Raw genomic sequence first — 18,572 nt, 5'->3', positions numbered from 1 at the left:
TCATAATATTCATAACAGAACCTATAAAAATAATTTTATTTTTAGGTATTAAATAGGCGAGAAAAAATTTTTTGAGCATGTTTCGAGATGGTTTTATTGTAAAAATTGTCACAATCGTTATTTTTGAACTTTTTTAAAGCAAGTAGATAAAAATTTATTAAATATAAAATTAAATGTGGATGTTCCATAGAGCAGTGACAATTGTCATAATCGTTATTTTTGAACTTTTTTGAATTTTTTTGAAGCAACAGAGTAAAATAATAAATTGTAAACATGTTAAATTGAAATTTAAATGTGGATGTACCATAGAAAAGTGACAATTGTCATAATCGTTATTTTTAATCTTTTTTGAATTTTTTTGAAGCAAAAGGGTAAAATTATATATTGTAAACATGTTAAATAAAAATTTCAGTGAAGATGTACCATAGAAATGTGACAATTATCATAATTGTTATCTTTGAACTTTTTTGAATTTTTTTAAAGCAAATAGGTAAAAATATATATTGTAAACCTGTTAAATTAAAATATCAGTGAATATGTACCATAGAAAAGTGACAATTGTCATAATCGTTATTTTTAATCTTTTTTGATTTTTTTTGAAGAAATTATATATTGTAAACTTATTAAATTAAAATTTCATTGAAGATCTACCATAGAAAAGTGAAAATTGTCTTAATTGTCATTTTTAATCCCTTTTAAATTTTTTTGAACTTACAGGGTAAAATAATAAATTGTAAACTTTTTAAATTTAAATGTGGATGTACTATAGATAAGTGACAATTGTCATAATGGCCATTTTTAATCTTTTTTGAATTTTTTTGAAGCAAAAGGGTAAAATAATAAATTATAAACATCATTAATTAAAATTTAAATGAGGATGTACCATAGAAATGTGACAATTGTCATAAACGTTTATTTTAATCTTTTTTGAATTTTTTTGAAGCAAAAGGGTAAAATTATATATTGTAAACATGTTAAATAAAAATTTCAGTGAAGATGTACCATAGAAATGTGACAATTATCATAATTGTTATCTTTGAACTTTTTTGAATTTTTTTAAAGCAAATAGGTAAAAATATATATTGTAAACCTGTTAAATTAAAATATCAGTGAATATGTACCATAGAAAAGTGACAATTGTCATAATCGTTATTTTTAATCTTTTTTGATTTTTTTTGAAGAAATTATATATTGTAAACTTATTAAATTAAAATTTCATTGAAGATCTACCATAGAAAAGTGAAAATTGTCTTAATTGTCATTTTTAATCCCTTTTAAATTTTTTTGAACTTACAGGGTAAAATAATAAATTGTAAACTTTTTAAATTTAAATGTGGATGTACTATAGATAAGTGACAATTGTCATAATGGCCATTTTTAATCTTTTTTGAATTTTTTTGAAGCAAAAGGGTAAAATAATAAATTATAAACATCATTAATTAAAATTTAAATGAGGATGTACCATAGAAATGTGACAATTGTCATAAACGTTTATTTTAATCTTTTTTGAATTTTTTTGAAGCAAAAGGGTAAAATTATATATTGTAAACATGTTAAATTAAAATTTCAGTGGAGATCTACCATAGAAAAGTGACAATTGTCATAATCGTTATTTTTAATCTTTTTTGAATTTTTTTATAAGCAAATAGGTAAAAATATATATTGTAAACCTGTTAAATTTAAATTTCAGTGAATATGTACCATAGAAAAGTGACAATTGTCATAATCGTTATTTTTAATCTTTTTTGATTTTTTTTGAAGAAATTATATATTGTAAACTTATTAAATTAAAATTTCACTGAAGATCTACCATAGAAAAGTAAAATTGTCTTAATCGTCATTTTTAATCTTTTTTAAATTTTTTTGAACTTACAGGGTAAAATAATAAATTGTAAACTTGTTAAATTTAAATGTGGATGTACCATAGATAAGTGACAATTGTCATAATGGCCATTTTTAATCTTTTTGGAATTTTTTTGAAGCAAAAGGGTAAAATAATAAATTATAAACATCATTAATTAAAATTTAAATGAGGATGTACCATAGAAATGTGACAATTGTCATAAACGTTTATTTTAATCTTTTTTTAATTTTTTTTAAGCAAAAGGGTAAAATTATATATTGTAAACATGTTAAATTAAAATTTCAGTGGAGATCTACCATAGAAAAGTGACAATTGTCATAATCGTTATTTTTAATCTTTTTTGAATTATTTTGAAGCAAAAGTATAAAATTATATATTGTAAACATGTTAAATTTAAATGAGGATGTACCATAGAAAAATGACAATTGTCATAATCATTATGATCATTTTAGAATTTATTTGCTGAAAGAGCAGGTTTTTAGCTGAAGCCCATCCATGGGCGGCCTAGCTTAATAATTTTAAAAAGTGCGAGCGAATCGGTTACAAAATTTTAACAATTAGCGGGCTAAAAAATTTTAACTTTAGTTTATTATTTAAAATCTATTAGGTAAACATTAAAAAGAATCTATGAATATAATTCCCAGGAAATAAAATTCCCATTTTTTAAGATATTAAAAATTACAAAATTAGTAAAATAGTCACTATCTCCAGGTCTCTTAAATCTTTCTACATCTACATGTTGGTACCAATTAACATTATATTGTTTATTATATATAATCTTTTAGATTTTTCCTCACAGGAAGAACCATCTTATTCTCAAAATATTTCAAATTCAGTTTTATTTGGTATAACAAATAATTCTTAACCCAATCAAATAAATTTTTCTACAATAAACTCTGATACCTATCATAAACCACAAAAGAAATATAGCAATTGGAGTCAGGAAAAAATATAAATAGCCATAAACAGAATAAGAGGCCATCCGTCAAACTCCCTCCTTCAAGGGGGAAAACGTATCGGTTTTGGGTACCATTACAGCAATGAAAATTAAAAAAAAATTTGAATTCAATTAAAAAAAAAATTATATAATACTTTTTTTCAATCTGGTGCCGCCTCGCTGGCACCAGCAAATTTCATTTTTTTGAGATTTTTATTTTCTTTAATTCATAAGGCAAAACATTAAATAAAAATAAATAAAGGAGGGAGAGAGAGAGACAATGGGAAAAACGAAAAGAAAAGAAAATGCATTTTTTATATCTTCATTTAACATTTGATTTTTTATAAATATAAAAAAAAACATTAAATAAATGTATCCCATCCAAATTTATAAATGGGGGTTTTATTTGGCCTCAATAAAACAATTATTTTATTCATTTTTTTTATTTTATATAACATTAATTCCTGATTTTTTATTTCAAAATATAATAAACAAGTGAAAATAAAAATAAAAGGAAAAAACAAGAAAGTTAAAATTAAAAATTACAAAATTTTTTTTTTATATATAATGCAAAATAAAAAAAATCTCAAAGATATTCTAAAGGAGCATTTTTTAATCGATTCTTCTGATATTATCCTATTAGGTACATCAGTCCTTTTCCCATTATACAAATTCACAATGAAATTACAAAAAAGTAATATTGTAATAGGTGATTTTTTTGCTTCATGGCTAGAATGCAAAATGGAGCTGGAGGAAATGGATAATAATTTATCTAAAAGTATGTTGGAATGTTTAAACATTAGAGAAAGCTATCTTTTTCAAAATGACGCATTTCGTAGTGCGATATATATGGATCATAGATTCCATTATGAAAATGGAAAATATCCTTTGGAAGAAGATAAAATATTGGCCAGGGTAAATTAATAAATTTATAATATACATCTTTTTATTTTAGGAACATATATTTGCAACTTGGAAACAATTGCAAGCTATTGACCCTCATGAAGAAAATACAACTCTAGTTATGCCTTCCACTAGTGATTATAAAAAAACAAAACTTGACCTTTACATTGAGCGTGATTGCAAGAAGGGACCTATATTTTATGAATTATGTAATAGCGATATCAAGCTAAAAATAAAATCGTTATTATACAACAAAAGATTGCCATCCTCACAAGATATTTTGCAATATTGGGTTTCAAAAAAACACCAAGATGCAGAATTATTTAAATTATCTCAAATAATTCTTGCTGCTCCTTGCACCCAAATCTCAGTTGAGAGAGCATTTAGTGCATTGGCACTAACTGTAACCTCTCTAAGGACAAGATTAGACAAAGATATACTTGATGATATTTTAATTATATAGCTTAATCGTACATTGTTAAATAATGTGATATTTTAAATAATTATTTATATAACCTATTTCATTATAAAGTTATTGTTTACATTGAAATTTTAATAAATAAAAATTCATATATATAACTGATTTAGATTTTTTGTATGAATAGTATAATCAGAGGGGGGCGTATTTTACTAGATATATCCAAATAGTAGTTTCTAAGATCTAAAATTGATTTAAAAGATTAAAGAAAAAATATTTTTAAATTTGTTGTTCCCAAAAATATCATGTTTATATTGATGCATCTTTCTAGTTCAACTCCGTTCCGGTTGGCTCTAAAAATTTAACATATATGATACTATTATCATCTGCCCAGAGGTTTAAGTGTTTCCCAACAAGATCATATTAACCTAATTTAAAAATAATGGATATGACTATGAGTAATGTGATAATTTCAAAATATATATATTAAAATAATTTCAAAAGGGAGTTGAGAATTAGATATGTCACTTATCTATGGTACATATTCACTGAAATTTTAATTTAACATGTGTACAATTTATTATTTTACCCTTTAAGTTCAAAAAAATTAAATAAAAAATTAAAAATGATAATTGTCACTTTTCTATGGTAGATCTCCACTGAAATTTTAATTTAACATGTTTACAATATATAATTTTACCCTTTTGCTTAAAAAAAATTCAAAAAAGATTAAAATAAACGTTTATGACAATTGTCACATTTCTATGGTACATCCTCATTTAAATTTTAATTAATGATGTTTATAATTTATTATTTTACCCTTTTGCTTCAAAAAAATTCAAAAAAGATTAAAAATGGCCATTATGACAATTGTCACTTATCTATAGTACATCCACATTTAAATTTAAAAAGTTTACAATTTATTATTTTACCCTGTAAGTTCAAAAAAATTTAAAAGGGATTAAAAATGAAATTAAGACAATTTTCACTTTTCTATGGTAGATCTTCAATGAAATTTTAATTTAATAAGTTTACAATATATAATTTCTTCAAAAAAAATGAAAAAAGATTAAAAATAACGATTATGACAATTGTCACTTTTCTATGGTACATATTCACTGATATTTTAATTTAACAGGTTTACAATATATATTTTTACCTATTTGCTTTAAAAAAGTTCAAAGATAACAATTATGATAATTGTCACATTTCTATGGTACATCTTCACTGAAATTTTTATTTAACATGTTTACAATATATAATTTTACCCTTTTGCTTCAAAAAAATTCAAAAAAGATTAAAAATAACGATTATGACAATTGTCACTTTTCTATGGTACATCCACATTTAAATTTCAATTTAACATGTTTACAATTTATTATTTTACTCTGTTGCTTCAAAAAAATTCAAAAAAGTTCAAAAATAACGATTATGACAATTGTCACTGCTCTATGGTACATCCACATTTAATTTTATATTTAATAAATTTTTATCTACTTGCTTTAAAAAAGTTCAAAAATAACGATTGTGACAATTTTTACAATCATTAAAACCATCTCGAAACATGCTCAAAAAATTTTTTCTCGCCTATTTAATACCTAAAAATAAAATTATTTTTATAGGTTCTGTTATGAATATTATGACAATTGTCACTTTTATAGTTTACACATTATATTAATTCATGTTGAAATAATCATTTTTCTCTATTTCCAATTAAAACATATGTGAAATAAGTATTATGACAATTGTCACCTTTATATGCTTTACAATCACTGAAACCATCTCAAAACATGCTCAACTAGCCTTTTTAAATTATAATTATTTTTAAAGGTTCTGAGATGAGTATTATGACAATTGTCACTTTTTTAGTTTACACTAAATATAAAACATTAAAATTATGACATTACATTTTTAAAATAATCATTATTACTTATTCCAAATATTAAAAAAAATGCAGTCGGTATTATGACCAATTCTCACATTTACAACCTATTCAAAAAAAATATTTTCATTAACATAATAAAATAAAAAAAAATATATATCAAAAATTTTATTTTTAAAGAATTTACCAAAAAATTTTAAGATCAAAATTTCAAAAATATTTTAATAAAGATTTTCTTACAAAAGATTTTATTTATTATAAAATTCTCAAAATATTTTCTCAAAATTATAGAAGATTTTTTTACAAAAAATATTTTTTATTTTGCTCAAAAATCTTCTTTGAGCAAGCTCAAAATTTTTTTTAGCGAAAAAATCTTCGCAAAAAATTGATCTTCAAAGATTTTTTCCTCAAAATTTTGGGCGAAAAAAATCTTCAAATTTTTATTTGAAGATTTTTGTAAAACCCTGACAAAAAGCTACACATGGTCTTTCTCGATCTAGAAAAGGCTTTCGATAGCCAAGAAAACTTATCTGGTGGGCGCTACGCCACAAAAAGGTTCTCGAAAAATATATAAGAATAATACAGGATATGTATATGGGTCATACAACAATGGTCCGTAGCTCAACAGGTACTTCAGCAGGCTTCACAATAGCCGAAGGAGTTCATCAAAGGTCGGCTCTCAGCCCACTTCTCTTCATTATAGATGTATTAGCACAGTCTATACCTCAAACAGTCCCGTGGAATATGATATTTGCAGATGATATTGTGATACTTGCCGAATCCAAGGATGAAATGAAAGAAAGATTAGTGAGTTGAATAAATTTTCTAGAAAAGCATGGATTAAAAGTAAATAGAGAAAAGAACGGAGTATATGGTTATAGGAGGAGATGAAACAGAGAGCATTGATATAAATGATTGGCAGATATCCGCAATTGAAAGCTGCAAATATTTGGGTTCCACTACAAACAAACTGCACAATAGAGAAAGAGATAAAGAGCAAAATTAATCAAGGGTGGTTAAAGTGGAGATCTTTATTTGGAGTGCTCTTTGACAAAAGAATCCTACACAAATTGAAGGGAAAAATTTACAGTTCCATAGTACAACCAACTATTCTATATAGTTCGGAAACATGACCAACCAAAGAATTAGACGAGAGAAGTCTACAAACTATGGAGATGAGAATGATGAGGATGATTGCTGGAGTATCAAGAAAAGATAAGGTGCGAAGTACAAAAATACTAGGAAGTTCAAAGGTAGTGTCTATAAAGACTAAGATAATGGTGAACAGACTTAGATGGGCAAATAATGAGAATGCCTATAAACTATATATGAAATAAGGTTGTTTGGAAGTGATGGGAAAATGTAAAAGAGTAAGGCCAAGGCCATAAAGTTAGAGCCAATATGAAGAAGTATAAATTAGATAAAAGAGATAGTATGAATAAATAACATAAAGTTGAGAGAGATATTGAAGGAGCTTACCACCAGAGAAGGTGAAAGTTAAAAAGAAAAAAAAATGAAAATTGTCATATTCGTTATTTCTTAATATTTTTGAAATTTTTTGACACAAAAGGGTAAAAATATTTATATTGTAAAGATGTTAATTTATAAAATCAATGACTATGTTCCTTGGAAAAATGATAATTATCAAATCGGTATTTTTAAATATATTAGATATTTTTTGACGCAAATGGGCAAAAATAAGTATTGCTAACATGTTAAATAAAAAATTTAATGCAAAATATTTTTTTCACACTTTAAAGCAACTTATATACCCTTTATAAGGTTTGTCAAATGGAAAGTCTGAATAAAAATTTAAGAAATTAAATTAATCAACCCAATTTAATTTCTCTGATTATAAATAAAATTCAAACATAAAACTTTAGGCACAAGCATGAGAAATATAACCTCTAACTTCAGGGTTGGTTTTGGGTCTTTCGTAGATAAAGTGGTTATGCCCTATGTGAGCGTGGTGCCTGAAAAATTGGCTCGCCCTTGTGAAAGGTGTGCAGCCCCTTACTCTTACAAAAATCATTTAAGCCTAACTAGTGATACTTATCGTTTTGCCGATGAAATCAAAACAGCTCTCGTCTCTGGAAATTTAGATGCTCCAGAAGGTGGCCTCGACGCTATTATGCAGGTCTATATTGTATTTACTATTTAAAAATAAAAATTATAATCTAATTGGGTTACATTTTAATCTTAAAAAATCTTTAGGCTATTGTTTGTCGCGATGAAATAGGATGGAGACCAAAAGCTCGGAATTTATTGATATTTTCAACCGATGCCAGTTTTCATTTTGCAGGGGATGGTAAGTTAGGTGGTATTGTTAAACCTAACGATGGCCAATGCCATTTAGATTCAAGTGGTTATTATACACAAAGCACCACACAGGTTAATTATATCTTATGCTACTTGATTTAATATTGTTTAGGATTATCCTTCGGTCAGTCAAATTATTCAAAAGGTTAGGGAAAAAGCCGTTAATATTATATTCGCAATCACCGGCGAACAATTGCCCATATATCAAAAATTTAGTGAAATTTTAGAAGGTTCGACTGTCGGTCAATTAGCCAATGATTCGTCAAATATTGTTGAGTTGGTCAAAGAAAATTACAATGTAAAATATTTGATTTTTAATTTGTTGTTTTTCAGTTCATAATATATTTCAATTGATCAGGTATTTAATTCAGAAACCTGTATAGGTCAAAATTTTCTGATTTGAAAATTTTCAGTCCAGCCCCTGTATAAAATTTTTAAAAAAGAGTATTTTCAAGTCTGACCCAGGATTTATTTTTTTTAGCTCAGCCTGGATTTTTTTTTGTTCATCTTCGTTCCTGAAAAATTTTGAACGACTTTGACCACATTACAACCTTTTTAAAAAGAAATTGAAAATATGAGTAGTACGTAATTGTAGAGAAATAATTGCTGTTCACACCACTTCAGTTTAACAAAAAACTATTCATTCATGTCTGCTGAAATACCTAATAGCGCCAACCGCACTCCAAATTCTAATTAGGAACAACGAGAAAATATAAATGGTTAATTTGGTGGATGAAGGTAATAACGATTCAAGATTCAGAATAAGGGAAATGAGCCTGAACCTCCAAAAACGTAAAGGAAAGTTTAGATCTTTTAGTTATTCTTATTTCAAATATTTTTTTAGAACCAACTGATTTATATCAGGTATTATCTAATAGGCCAACATCACTCAAAAAGACTGCTACTAATAATGGAAGAAGATTTTCTTTAAAGTTTTATAAATACAAATATGTTGACTAATTAATTGAAGTTGAAGCCGTTTTTTGCGTTCCTTATAGGATCCACTACTTAAACAATAGTGAATCAATCTATATAACGGTTTTACTAACTGGAAATAAGTTCCTGAAAAGGGGGGTCTTGAAACATGATTATTGCAGAAACATAGAGACAGAGGATCCCAAGACCAAAAAATCTTTCCACTTATTTTGTATAAGCTAATTAACAAATTGGAATTTTTTTCAATCAAATTAAGCTTTAAATTTATATTAATCAGTTAAAAACCGTTTAGCAGCTATCCAACAGCTGTAATGTTCTTATAATTAATTAAGCTTTAAATTTATATTAATCAGTTAAAACCCACTTAAAATAACATTATATCACTAATCTAATATCTCATTCTTATGAATCAGTTTAGAGATTTTAAAATACACATAATCATCCAAATTAAATACAACATTAAATGGCAAACAATGATCTTTGCTTTTTGCAGCAGCATTTTTCAAATAAAATCTTTTTATATTTCAATTGTCTGTTCAAATAACTTAAATATTCGTTCTATGATTTTTAAAAAAATTCTTAACTACCCCACCAAAATTTTCCGATAGGTAAAGCTAGAATCGGTCCTGTAACTTGTGTATGATGCTTATATCTATCACTGCCAATATGCTAAATTCTTGTTTACTATGCTGGTAAACTTGTATTTTCATAATATGATTTTAAGTATCATGACATACAGAGTTCCATCTCGTTATTATATATCTTGCTTAAGGGATGGCTTAGCTTTCTGTTGACTGCGGATTGCTTAAGATATTGCAAATCTTTTTTCACTATTTATACCTATAGCTATTTAAGTATGCAATTATCAAAAAGAGTATGTTATAATATATGACATGAACATGGTATCGTCTTTCATTATCTTCGAAGACACTTATAAGATTTATATTACAATTTAAAAGAAAGAGCTAAAATATAATTTAGGGTTATTGAATTATATATTACTTTATATTATAATTTTTATAAGGTAAATTATTAAAATGTTATAAGGCAAATTATTATAATGTTAAGGCAAATTATTATAATTTATAAGATAAGTTATTATACACATGACGATTCTATTTATTTAATTGGTAATGACCTTGATAGCTTGTTATTTTACTTTAAAGTAAATTTTTTTAATTTCATCTATTCAAATATGTAACAGTGAAAAATAAATATTTTTTTAAAATTTCATTAAATCAGAAAATAACATCAAAAGTTGAATTGAAAGATAATGCTTTGCCTAATATAACAGTTTCTTATGAATCTTCCTGTCTTGGCACGAAATCAAAAAAAACGAAATTATGTGAAGGGCTAAAAGTTGGGGATACGGTAATTTTTTGCTAGTCCATCTAAAAAATTTAAATTTTATTTTTTGAATATTTAAAAATTAGTACTTAAATTTATGATTATATTGTTTATTAAATTTATAGAAGCATTTTATTTATACAAAAACATATATGACAATCAATCCAGGTTACATTTGATGTGACTGTTACATTAGAATCGTGCTTAAAAGGCCAAAATATATTCGATTTGAGAATCAATCCCATAGGCATAGGTGAAGAGTTAAACATTAAACTAGAAAGCATTTGCGAATGTGACTGTGCTGCTCCTCCACAAGCCGTTTAAATATATTATTCAAATATATAAGGATTTAATGTTACAAAAATTTTACTCATAAAACTTATAGTTAAATCCTATTATTTAATAATTTATTTTATTCACATTGATGATTTCATATTGCAAAATAAAAATGAACTAAAAATACACAAAAACTGGTTTTCTTTTTTTTTCTGACAAAATTATCGTCTTGAATATTTATATGTCCAAACTTAATTTCTCGTTTCTTTTTTTTATATTTAAACGCAGGAATACGACAGTCCTAAATGTTCTGAGGGTCATGGGACCTTTGAATGTGGCGCTTGCAGATGCCATGAAAACAGATTCGGTCGAAATTGTGAATGTGACTCCTCTGCCCATCTGATGTCAGAGGGTGGGATCGCTCCGAGCTTGGCTCCTTCCCCACTCTGCCTTCGGCGAAAGTCTGACCCACGCAATTCATTATTCCATCATTACTCTAACACCACGTCCCCTAATCCCGATCCTTTCGATCAACGTTTTCCTGGTTTATTTATACAGTAGTTATAATAATATTTATTTTTAATGAAGATGTCAATTTGTAATAAGTATTGCATCGAACCTGATTTTGTAAGGATGTTCTAACAAAAGTTTTTTATTTATTGTCTGGACCTAGTCAGCCTTAAAGTTTTCTATAGGCCCAGCTAAAATAAATATACAATATAAACTCACAAATTTTAAGTTCAAAGTAAAATCTTTTATATAATAGATAGATGAGGAGATTGGCATAATGTTTAATTACTTATTCAGTTTTTCAGAATATCAAAAAAGTGGCCAGCATATTTACATCTATAATTTTACCTAACCTTATATCAATAAATTTGGATATAAATTAAATTTAGGTTAAAATAATAACCAGCTTAGTAGCGTACCCTGGATTATTGAACAATTGGAAATACTAATTCTAAAATCTATGCCAATTTTTTGAGCTTTATTAGTGCCTATATGACTATAAAAAACATGAAACAAAAGAAATTGATAAAGATAAAAACATTATTTTATATATAATTAAAATAAGGACTGCTATAGATAACGCTCACTGATTTTAAAATAATGACATAAAAAACTATTAGCAAGATTATGTTTTAACTAGACTTGTGCGCCGACGAAACTGTCGGCAGTCGGTGACGCATCTTTTTATAAATCGGCGCACCAACATAAATTTTTTATAATATATTTATAAAATTATTTATTTAAGAACAGCAATATCAAATTAAAATATACATTTAAGATATATCGGCATATTTTAAAATTTTTATTGAAAAGAAAACATTATAAATTCAAGCTTTATTTTGTAATTTTATAGTTCATATATAACAACAATTTCATTTAAATTTGCTGGACATATTGTCTCCTTGAATTCAACATCAACCCAGCGGTAGAGAAACCCTTTTTACTAGCTGTGATAGTTGCTGGAATATAAAGAATTTTTTTGTCCAGCATGGAAAGATTCGGAGTCGATCCTCTTTCTTTCTAAAAATTTAGAACATTCATATCCTGCGAATGGCGTTTTTCATGGCATTTTTTTTAATGTGCTTGTAGAATGTTCATTTGCTAACCATGTCACAACTGTATTTGATATTTCCTCATTGTTTTCAATCTCTATATTTACTAATATAACATATTTTATACGTTTAATATATTTAATAATAAATTACGATGATATGCAATTTTATTTTAAAATCTTGGGTCTAGAAGAGAAGCCAGCACCTAGATAATTTTTGAAATATTAATTTAAATACTTATATTGTTTGCAGATCGCACCTTATTAAAAATATGTAAATTATACTACATCTTTTAAAATTTATCTCTATTCCCCCAAAAAATAACATTGAGCCATATGGAATTAAATTTAAACATTTTCTTATGTCAAATTATATCTATAATTCTATAACTGAGAACACTTCCATACTCTAACCGGTGGTTAGCATAGTCAAATAGTAATATACAAAAATATCTGAAAATACTACTGAAACAACAATCAAAATAGATTCTTAATTTACTTTAAAAGAGTTGGTATATCAAAAGATTCAAAATGGTTCTTATACTTTTTAGAGGTTCAAGTTTGGGTGATAAAATTTTTAACGGTTCGCTTTAGGTTTTGTAAATAATAACGGCTAATAACCAGTTTAAAGGTTCTGTTTGGATCCCTGTGCCTCCCTAGGTTAAGAACTTGCATTATATTTTACTTATTAACGGTTGTTTTTACAACTATATTTCATATTATTATGTATATAAAATACTTTTATATTAAAAGAAAAGAATTATATATTATGATATATTTATTTTATAGACGAAGAAGGCGATAGTGATAAAGGCCCCGTTTGTTCAGGTCGTGGGGATTGCGTTTGTGGTGTATGCGAATGTTGGCCCAGGTTTCTAAAAAAAATTTAAAAACTTTATAATAATCGTTTATAAAGTTTACCAGAAATTCAGTGAAAACTAAAATAAATGTAGAAATAATTTTAAATCTTCATATCTCAGAAACTATCTAATCTTTATTTTTATAAATTTTTATAGAAAGCTCCTATTATTAGGTTTATAAAGAGCATTTATCCATTTATAAGGTTAAAATTTTTTACAAATATTAATTAGACCACTCCAATAATCTAGCGACGATATAACTATAAATATAAAAAAATGACCTAAACCCAGATTATTGCAATATTTATGTGTCGCTATATATTTTTTTTCATGAAGAGATAACCCTAATGAAATAGTCAGTGGCGAATTTTGTGAATGCGATAATTTTTCTTGCGACCGTTACGAAGGAAAAATATGCGGAGGTCGAGGTCGCGGAACTTGTGAGTGTGGATCTTGTGCGTGTGCTCCAGGTTGGGTCGGAGAAGCTTGCCAATGTCCTTCAACTAACGCTTCCTGCATTTCCAGCAACGGGGTATATTTCTTAAAAATTATAGGGTTTTAAAGTTTCCTAATATTATAATAGAAAATGTAAAATTAATCTCTGCAAAATATGTACTCTTACCTAATGAGCACAAATTTTGAACCTATAATGGATAGGCTATCGTTATAATCACAGGCGTACTTATACCATAAAAATTAAAAATGATTGTTTGATATTTTTTTGCTAGTATATTATGATATTGAGTAGAATAAAAATAAAATTATGTTATGTAGATATTATTATAATGTTAAAAAATTACCTCCCCTCCCCACCCTCTCCCAATAATATGAGTACATTTCATTATAAACAATACATAAAATTTTTTTAAATAACTAGAAGAGTTATTTGTAGATTTTAATATATATAATATATTAACTAAAAATGGTAAAAAATATAGTAAAAATAATTGATTTTTTTTAATACATTTTTTTTGCTCATTTAAATTATGATATCATTAACCAGAGTTTATTAGAGCAATCATAATATTATTTTTACTGTTATACATTAGGATTCGATTTTTTTGTTTAACAACAAACGATTACTTAACATAATTTCATAAAAATCGATTTTATTCCTCACATCTTCTCTCATAGCCCAAAACACATGTGCTCATATAAATAAGATTTGGGAACAAAAATGCTGCCAAAATTAATAAAGCATTAAATGCCGGAATCCTAAATCGGAACATCGCTAATTGGACAAGACTAGGATCTGAAAAATTTAAAAAATACAGGTTAAGGCTTAAGTTTAAGCAAAAATCGGACCAGGTTCGTTCTTAAAATTTTAAAGGAAAATTTCGATTAGGCTTAAGATAGAAAGTGTCATTTATTTTATTAAGATAAGATAATAATTAGAATTTAAATCTGATTATGTTAAAAACTTCCATTAAAAATAGTTTGCTCTTATCCCTCCATGGTTGTCTTCAATACCTAAAAATTAAATAAAGTTTTTCTTTTGACCTTCTTTTGTCTTATCTTAAATACATAAAAATTAAAAGTTTTCTTTTGTTTTGATTTAAATACTTTTAAGGTCAACATATGGTTTTTGTGTTTTCTTTTTACTTAGGGGTTTTGCTTACTTTAGTCTTTAAAAGGGTATTCGGAAAATATAAGTTCGATATTTAGGTCCGGGAGATCGCCCTGCATCCAGTAGTATAATTAGAGTTCCGAGAAGTATAGAGGGGTAGGTTTTATCCCTAATTATGTAAGAAAAACTAACACAACTCCGTTTTGCAAAAACGTTGCGCCAATTTTATTTTATTTTATAATTGCGCGTAAATTTTTATTTTAGAGAGACAATATTTTTTTTTGGTTTTAAAATTTGTTTTAAATTATAACTTAATTATTTTCTTTTTTTAAATAAAATTTAAAATATATGCTGTAGTTGCTTTTATTAATCTAAAATGACCAGGGTTGGCAAGTCGGTCAAATTCAGTCAATTGACCGGAGGAGTATTTGACCTGTCAAATACGGTCCAATACTCTAAAAAATTTAAAGGAAAAATGAAATAAAAATATGTTTAAAAAAGGGAAAAATGATGTAAATACATGTGATCACAATGTTTGCTTATTTGGGTCCACAATATCAAGAGGAGAACTCACTAGCAGTGAAATTAATGAAGTATGTGATATAATTCAAGAATTAGCTATTTTACAAGTTAGTGATGACCAAAATATTTTAAGTGATATAATTAATTTCAGAAGCAAAAACAGCATGTTTAATATAGCAAATTATGTGGAAATTAGTAATTTCCAGAAATAATCAATTCCGACCTCAAGTTAATAGATTGTCTACCCTGCCCAGAGACTAACAATTCCTAGTTCTACTTCTTCTTTAGAAAGAAATAGGTCGATTTGGGTTAATATTCTTATGAAAATAGAAATCGATTGAAGATCTAAGACATCTGGAAAATTGATTAAAAAATATTATAGAAAATGTATTGAATATGAATCAGAACAAGACTCTTAGTTAATGAATGACAATGAATTTAAAAAATGAATATTATAGATTCATTTTACTCAAATAAAAGTTAATATTAACTTAAAAAAACATATATTTTAATTTGACCATATTTGACCGGTCAAATATCGGTCAATTTACCGAAACGTATTTGACCAGTCAAATGCACAACCCTGAAGATGACGCATACCAAAAATCATCGAGACATGCCATCAACCATTCTACCCATCACTGAAGCCCCAACACTTCAGATTATTATAAAACGACCATTTTTATTTTAACTTTATAAAGTCGTTTAATTTATATTTTTAAATTAAAAATTTCTGGTTCTGGCTTAAAAATAAATAAAATTTCGGGCCGAGTTTAAAATTTTTTAGGCCTAAAAAATTGAATAGAGCGCTCTACTAAATTAAAACAGGTTACACATCTATAAAAATTAATTTCTATTATTAAAACCATAAATTTAATTTTCAATTATATAAGATATCAATTAGTTTATTCTCTCGTTTGAATTATTTGGAATATAAATTTTAAACTCTTCTCTTGGTTTTTTTTTATTAAAATGTGCATAAGAGACCTCTCATTTTCTCCCTTTATTTCCCAGAGCATTGCCATAAGTATTTCCCTTTCCTCACATTTTTGCTATAAATAGATCATTTTAATTTTGTTGTACCAAATCTAAAATAATTTCTCCATTTTTTATCCAGAAACTCTGCAACGGCGTAGGCGTATGTGATTGTGGTGTGTGCATATGCGATGCATCACCTTCCGCTTCTTCTTCCTCCGATCACGAGAACCGTTACCGTGGTCCCACTTGCGAAGAGTGTCCAACCTGCCCCGGGCTCTGCAGCGAAAACAGAGCTTGTGTTCAATGCCTTGTTTTTAAGAGTGGACCCCTGTTTGACTCCAATAACTTGGGCTCGAACCTTCCTGATCAAGGCTCTACTGCTTGCGATCAAAAATGTTCACATTTGTCACCAATCGTAGTGGACGATTTGATAGGTTTTTTTATATATTTTTTACTGAACCGATAAAATAAATATAAGGGATCCATTTATATTAAAATGTATTAAGAATCATTTTTAAATTTATTTTCGAAATTTAATTATAGTTATATATTAAAGATTATTAACTGACAGATTAATTTTTCTTATTTGATGGTTGCTATTTAGAATAGTTTGTATATTTGGCTTAGAATCGATTTAGAATAGTTTGTATATTTGGCTTACAATCGATTTGAAATTATTTTATTATTGTTACCGCAGGATCTGATACTTGTTTAAATATTTTTTTGATATCTTATACGTTAATTGATAAAAATTATGTTTTATAAAATATAAATCAAAAAAATTGATTTATTCCATTTAAATTAAATTTTAAAATAGTCATTGTTATGATATTTCATTTATGAAAATTTAATTTCTTTAGAGTATATAACCAATTATTATTTACACCCTACTATACGAATAATTTTAAAGTCTATTTTAAGAATTTACATTAATGAGAACTGTCGCTAGTAGAATTTAGGATTGGGAGATTAGAACCGTTGTCAAATAAAAAAAAGTTAGAACTAAATTATGTTACTAAATCTTTATTAAACATAAACAAAATAAAAAAAAATTAAAATTAATATAAATTAAAATTTAAGTTCGCAAAATATTAATTATAATCATCCTACAAGTAAAATATTCCCGATTATATATACTTTTCTATACTATTCATTTACATAGTGTTTAAACAACAAACTTAAAATCTTGAACTTTATTTAATCTGAATAATAAATCTTTTTTATTCATTTTTCTTATTTGAATATTACAACAAGAACCTAACAACGGGGGCAGACGTTTCCACACCTGAATAAGATAATATATATTTTTTAGTCACTTTATTTTTGTAGAATTACATTTTTAATTGCATTCCTTCTTTAGAATTTACATATTTATTAAATTAATTGGAATAAATAAATAGAAAATGGTTTTTTAATTTTTTATATAATATTTTGATTTGGTTAAGAAATTTTAAGCATTTTAGATCATTTTTAATAATTCCCTTATCATGCTCTTCTCAGTCCCCTTTGATTTCGGTCTGAATAGGCTACACACAATTTATTGGAAGATAATAAGATTATTTGTCAAATTTCTTAAACTAGATGTTTATAAATTTTGAAGGTTCAATAGGAGGCAATAAAGAAAATCCAACGTTGTGTCAATTTAAGGACGATGACGATTGCACGTTTTATTTTAATTATCATTACGATTTAGATCGAAATTTAGTCATAAAAGTACAAAAAAACAAAGGTAATAAATATTACTTATATATAATATGAAACAAAAAAATATATGCGATATTTCCTTTCTAAATTGCTTATTAATTTATAACTTTTAAGTACAGTTACATTTTTTAATAATTATTACTAAAAAATTTACTACTAGCTTGTCCACCCATTCCAGCCCTTTTGCCCATAATATTGCCGATCGTCATTGGGATTATTATGATTGGTTTAATCGTTCTATTGATTTGGAAATTGATAACTTATTTACACGACACTAGAGAGTTTGCTAAGTTTGAAAAGGATAAAGAAAATGCTAAATGGGATTCAGTAAAATTTTAACACCATTGTTGATTTGTTTAGCATCAAAACGACTTTTTTAAAAAATCTTCAAAATATTTTTCTTTGCATGCAGTCTACTAATATATATAATTTAAATCTTTCCAAAACGGGGTTGAAAAAATTTCTACTCTCAATATATTTTTGGCTACTTTTATAAAT

General features: G+C 26.3%; 1 protein-coding gene across 1 annotated transcript in view; it reads left to right on the top strand.

Annotated features, from left to right (window-relative positions):
- Positions 1-18,572, top strand: part of LOC135930003 (integrin beta-1-B-like) — a 44,654-nt gene that overhangs the window by 21,676 nt on the left and 4,406 nt on the right. Inside the window, exons 6-16 of the mRNA XM_065466761.1 lie at positions 7,888-8,141; positions 8,219-8,395; positions 8,436-8,621; positions 10,502-10,630; positions 10,775-10,924; positions 11,171-11,426; positions 13,233-13,314; positions 13,640-13,835; positions 16,510-16,804; positions 17,971-18,099; positions 18,235-18,401. Of these exons, the coding sequence (XP_065322833.1) occupies positions 7,888-8,141; positions 8,219-8,395; positions 8,436-8,621; positions 10,502-10,630; positions 10,775-10,924; positions 11,171-11,426; positions 13,233-13,314; positions 13,640-13,835; positions 16,510-16,804; positions 17,971-18,099; positions 18,235-18,401 (2,021 nt within the window). The remainder of the gene's footprint in view (positions 1-7,887; positions 8,142-8,218; positions 8,396-8,435; positions 8,622-10,501; positions 10,631-10,774; positions 10,925-11,170; positions 11,427-13,232; positions 13,315-13,639; positions 13,836-16,509; positions 16,805-17,970; positions 18,100-18,234; positions 18,402-18,572) is intronic.

Source organism: Gordionus sp. m RMFG-2023, chromosome 5 (genome assembly GCF_954871325.1).
Source record: "Gordionus sp. m RMFG-2023 chromosome 5, tfGorSpeb1-WG-v2, whole genome shotgun sequence".
Taxonomy (NCBI): domain Eukaryota; kingdom Metazoa; phylum Nematomorpha; class Gordioida; order Chordodea; family Parachordodidae; genus Gordionus; species Gordionus sp. m RMFG-2023.
The sequence above is the reverse complement of the archived record's forward strand: the minus strand, read 5'-3'. Positions and strand labels throughout refer to the sequence as shown.